Below are 5,412 nucleotides of genomic sequence, written 5' to 3'. Positions count from 1 at the left end.
AGGGGGGAGGGGGGAGGGAGGGGGGAAGAGAGAGAGAATCCTCAGAGTCGGAGTTGTAAGTGCCGAGTAATGCCCGCGAGTTTCCGTATAATGGGATTAAGGGTGCATTACTTACCACGACGGGAGACACTGTGCATGGACCTTAGAATTCTGCGGATCTGCTCAAGGGTTGCGCGATGGGGTAGAATCAGATGATACCGCAGGACGACACCGATCCGTCGGAATGCATTGATCATGGCACGGTCCAGGCTGGACCACGGTTCGCGATCTGTGATATTAATTGTATCTCTCTGCCTACGTACATTAAAATTCAACGCGCGCATCGCATCGCGCAGCAATCGTGTTTTAATGGACAGTCAGGCAGTCAGCATAATTCGGTCTGTCACTGAGTGTTACCGTCATTATCATCCCGGATCCTTTTGTTGCTCGTATTTGCAATTTAATCCGTAGCTCGACCGAGTCGGACTGTGACGTCAGGGTTGAAGAGTCATATGTAATTTTTTTCATGCAGCGCACGTTGGAATAAATGAGCTTTTTTGCGTCGCACATTTATTCTCTCACATCGTTTGATGGAGACGGCTTGCAAAATACGTTACGTAATTCCCAAGCTAAGTCATGAATTAATAAGAACTGCAAATTTTAATTAACTATTACGAAGTACATTTTTGTTGAAAATGCGAGCTGTATTTAGGTTAAATTTCAAGGAACTTTTTAATGAGAGAAAAGCGGAAAGAGAATTGTTGTCATGTTTCGAACAAGAATGATTAATATGGATCGCGTTGATAAATCATAAGCTTTAAGTATAGCTTGTCATACGCAATCTCTATTAAAAATATCTTTATAAATTATATTTTTAATCTCTTATCTTTCGATATCATTTTATATTATTTTATCATGTATTTATTTATCTACTACTGTTTGTTACATATCTAAATGAAAAATATATCGCACAAATGAAATATTTTATGATAAATTTATTTTTAATCAAAACGCCAAATATCAAGAAATTTAACAGTAACAAACAACTGTATCTTCATTAATAAAAAGTTCTAACATAACAAAAGTAAAAGAACCTCTGGAGTTATGTACTAGGAATAGTATCAAAGAGTTAAAAATAAAATAATTTCGTTTAGTTAAATTAAACAATACATATATTTTGTTCTTTACACGTGAAAAAATTACTTTCTATTATTTTTTTATTTTATAATACTTCAGTTTTGAAATAATTTAAATCAAATGGATAGTGTGAAAAAATATGTATTGAATAAACAATAACAAATTAAAATCAAATAAAAATTGAAATAATATTTTTCTTATCTAACTAACATTATTTGCATAATAAAATTTATTTAAAGCAATTATATGTATATAATTATATGTATAATTATATGTATGTGTTATTCGGAGACTTACCTATGCTGATAACAGCCGCCGTCTTCCATTGTAAGTGTAGAAATATTTCCGCTACGGCATTTGCCATTGACGGTAATGATGGAGAAAGCCTAATGATTGAAGGTAGATCCTTTTCCTTTAAATCTCTCTGAAACATAAATTATCGATAATTATATTTATGATCTCAAATTTTAACGAGATGATACTCAGACGGTTCATTTTCCGTTTACGACTATTATATTTAAAATCAATATCACGAATAAAATTGTTTTATAGAGAAATATTTGTAAAAATTTTCAGAATATTTATTTTAACGTATACATCTCTTCAAAAGCAATAACACATATGCGTAGATTTGTTTGTGTTTCTCATAGTAAAATAAAATATCCAAAATATTCCTTACAGACATACTCTGCAATAATAACATTTTAAAACAATTTCTATTTTGCTCTTTTTGATTCCAGAAAAGGATAAATAAAGGTTAAACAAATACAACGGTATTGGGAAGTTCAGTTGTCTTTTCAGACCAGTCAAGGAATATCCGAAAGTATATTCGCTGAAACGATAACATACTGTCATCTTGGGAAACGTATGAAATATTTAAGAGCGCATAAAGAGAGTTTTTCGTGGGGTGACGACTTGTTTTGCTCAAGCAAATGTGCTTTGACAAATCATGGTGAATTAAAGGAGAGAAATTTGACGAAGCTCTATATTATTGCCGTCGAGATACCCGATGGAGATACATTGCAAGTTTTGTCGCTTGCATCGGAAATGTCTATAATTGAACGTACGCCAATTAGAAAACTAAATAACAGGAAATAACCATTTCAGGTTCAATTCAAATGAAGCTCACAAGTCGGTATTAAAATTGGCTCTGCCAACAAAATCAATTGCACAGAGACTAAGATAAAATTTACGGCTTTTCCAATTTTAGTCCGGATATTACGGTGTATGTAATAATTTACGAGCACACGCATTTTCATTATTTTAACTTTTGCTCGTCGGGAAAAAATACAACGTCGCTAAATAATGTCGCATCATATTTTATGGTTTGCTACAAACGCGCCCTGCAATAAACATCGTAAACATTTGTAGATAGATATTTGATATTTCTTTTCATCGGTCGCCTCGTGACTGAATTTTGATTATTTTATTATTTTATAGAGTGCGATTTAATTTTTTAAAAATAATAATAATAATACCCAGTCAAAGTGACATTCTAATATTCCGAAAAACATATGTTGCGATCTGTATATAAAATAATTTACATTGATGTAATTTAAATACAAAACGAAATATGAATTACAAATATGACTTGGACAGGAAAATTAAATAAACCATTTAAATTTTGGAAATAGTCTATTTTAACATTTTATTATATAGAATAATAAAATGTTAAAATATATCCATAGGCAGCTTTTTTGAATGAATCAATTCGTTCAAAAATTGATACAAAATCAATAACAGTTAAATATACACGAGGATGCTATATTATAAAGCGATTAAAAATTTTACATCTTTTTTCTCTCTGCAGTTGTTTTTCAAGAAAAAAAATCTAATATACAGCTTTGTTTTATATCAAATATTTTCGAAAAATTAATTGTTCCCCAAAATATATATACGGTATCTTAATTGCCGTTTAACGGCTCCGATAATTGTATAAGCTACGAAAACCATCAGCAAGTAAACGCGATAACACTCACCAGCGGACAAGTCCAAGTTAACAGCAGTTTATTCCCAAGATGCGCGAGTTTGGCGGCGACCTCGCAAATCGAGCTGTCGAGCGCGGCTATCACCGCCTTCGTGTTGCTCTCGCCGAGAGCGTGCATCAGCGCACCGAGGCCTCCAGTTTCCGTCTCACACGTCACTAAAAGTTAATTAATCATGCCATTTAATTCTTGATGGGCGGACGACAATCGAAGGATTTGAAACTGGGCCAGGCGAATCTTCCACCGCGAAAACTTGTTACCAGCAACACGTAAGAGAAACGCATTACAGAGCGAAAGAGGGTGTGACGTACATTGATTTAATGCAATTTTCAATAGGGGTTCGTGGGTCAGCTATCGATTTCAATAAGCTCGCTATCCTCTTTCATCTGGAATAATAATGAGACAACCATCGCTCTCGTACTTCCTCGTTACAGTCGGTACAGTACTCAACACAACATCGAATCCGCTGTTTGGCTCGTCGCATTGAAACACGATTCTGTTTAGACGGGAGTATGTATATATCTCTCTATACGAGATATCTATACGGCCGTTGGCGATTGTGTAAGATACAACGGTTCAAATAATACGATGGAGATTGCTATTAGCGGCGCTTTCTGAATGCGGATCTCTCGCGGCCACTCTCGCAGGAAGATCGGGTTTGCGACACTTGGGAATCGTCTGAGCCATTCTCTCGACGTATCAACTTCGTGCCACGCAAATCGCATTATATTCTAGTCGCGTCGTCGCATACTCCAGTTTCGTTACGTTTCGCGAGACACGTACCATTCATAAATAGATAAACGTCATTCGAAAGCTAGGCTCTTTGCGTTTCACCAGCCCGGCACTTATGCCAAACGCATAACTGACCGAGTTTCGATTTGAATGCGTAATTGGATTATTGAATATCATGTAATTCATGCGTGTGTAAATTTAGGGTCGGCTTGATAACACGTAACAGAGCCGTGCGAATCATTATATTACACTCCATATATTATGTGAATATAAGCGTAATACCATTACTCTCGGTGAGGAAGGCATGAACGCTAAAATTTAATGTTGCGATTCTGGCATGCAGTAAACATATAGGTGAGTGTAATTAATTACTCGGGTGAGAGAAATAACCCTTAAATTAATTAATGTATTCGAAATTACATCCTACGTGCTGTGCGGTATGTCTTAGGCTTCATTGTCTTTCGTATATGAATTTTCCTGTGTAATTAATTATCACATCGTTAAATATCATCAGCTATTTGTATACAATTTTCAATGTTCTTACACGTTTGGATTATATTCTATACTGAGAGAAAAGTATATCGTATTTGTGATTATAATTGCATGGTAAAATAATTATGGTTAGGAGCATCATTTTTATACAGTTATTATTGCTATAATGTTAGTATAACAATAATCTTATATGTATACAACATTTTATTTTTTTTAGTATAATTTACTATATTTAGTATAATTTACTATATGCAAATATTTGTATGTAAGATAACCATATAATTAATTAAATGAATACATATTATAATCGTTATGATCATATAATTCAGTGTTTAGGTCATATGGTCAAAACAATTATGGTTGTCCCAAAAAATGACTATTTATAAATTATAGTTAAATTATGGTTATTTCAACCATTTTTTTTCTCTCAGTGTAATTGCATGTCTCTCATTATAATTACATAAAATATCCAAATTGTAATTTTCCAACTAGATACGGCGTATAAAATTTGCAAGACTTGCTCGCACGGCTCTTCCGTAATATCACATCGTTATTGAATAAATAGTATCGTCGGACAAAGTCGAACGCAAGTAGTATACTCACGAGATCTCGGTAGCACGCTGATCGAGAGCTCGTTGGTTAGATCGGGCGCGTGCTCCAAGTGATTCTGTATCTCGGTGATGTTGATCTCCCCGTCGCATCTCTCGCCCAGGAAGATTATTACGTCCGCGTCGGATCGCTCGTCGCGCGATGTCTCCGCGGGATAGGTGGACGTGCACGAAATACCGGCTTCGATTGCGGAGGGGAAGAAGCACCCGGATAGGACCGCGATCGGGAGCCACCACCAGAACCGGCGAAAACAATTCCCGGCCATGGGCCCCTGGACCCTGCCGACCACGATGTCACTGCCACCAAGGGGAACGGCGAGAGAACACTCTGTTCTGCCGATTCATCCTCACCTGTGAAATATGTAAACGTGGCTCGCTGACCTATTTAGACATACATAACAAGATTAACTCTTTTTCGGGGTTCAGAGTGTTCTTTCAAAGTTGCTTCATAATGACGTTAAGTTCGAGTTGCATATGTA

General features: G+C 35.7%; 1 protein-coding gene across 1 annotated transcript in view; it reads right to left on the bottom strand.

Annotated features, from left to right (window-relative positions):
- Nucleotides 1-5,199, bottom strand: part of LOC108685589 (retinal guanylyl cyclase 2) — a 22,628-nt gene extending 17,429 nt beyond the window's left edge. The window contains exons 1-4 of the mRNA XM_018190448.1: nucleotides 4,929-5,199; nucleotides 3,096-3,259; nucleotides 1,414-1,540; nucleotides 116-268 (exon numbers count right to left, since the gene is read on the bottom strand). Coding sequence (XP_018045937.1) covers nucleotides 116-268; nucleotides 1,414-1,540; nucleotides 3,096-3,259; nucleotides 4,929-5,199 — 715 coding nt within the window. The remainder of the gene's footprint in view (nucleotides 1-115; nucleotides 269-1,413; nucleotides 1,541-3,095; nucleotides 3,260-4,928) is intronic.
- Nucleotides 5,200-5,412: the final 213 nt, after the last annotated feature.

This window comes from Atta colombica, unplaced genomic scaffold (genome assembly GCF_001594045.1).
Source record: "Atta colombica isolate Treedump-2 unplaced genomic scaffold, Acol1.0 scaffold155, whole genome shotgun sequence".
Taxonomy (NCBI): Eukaryota; Metazoa; Arthropoda; class Insecta; order Hymenoptera; family Formicidae; genus Atta; species Atta colombica.
Note: the sequence above shows the minus strand (reverse complement) of the source record. Positions and strands in the feature narration are given on the sequence as shown.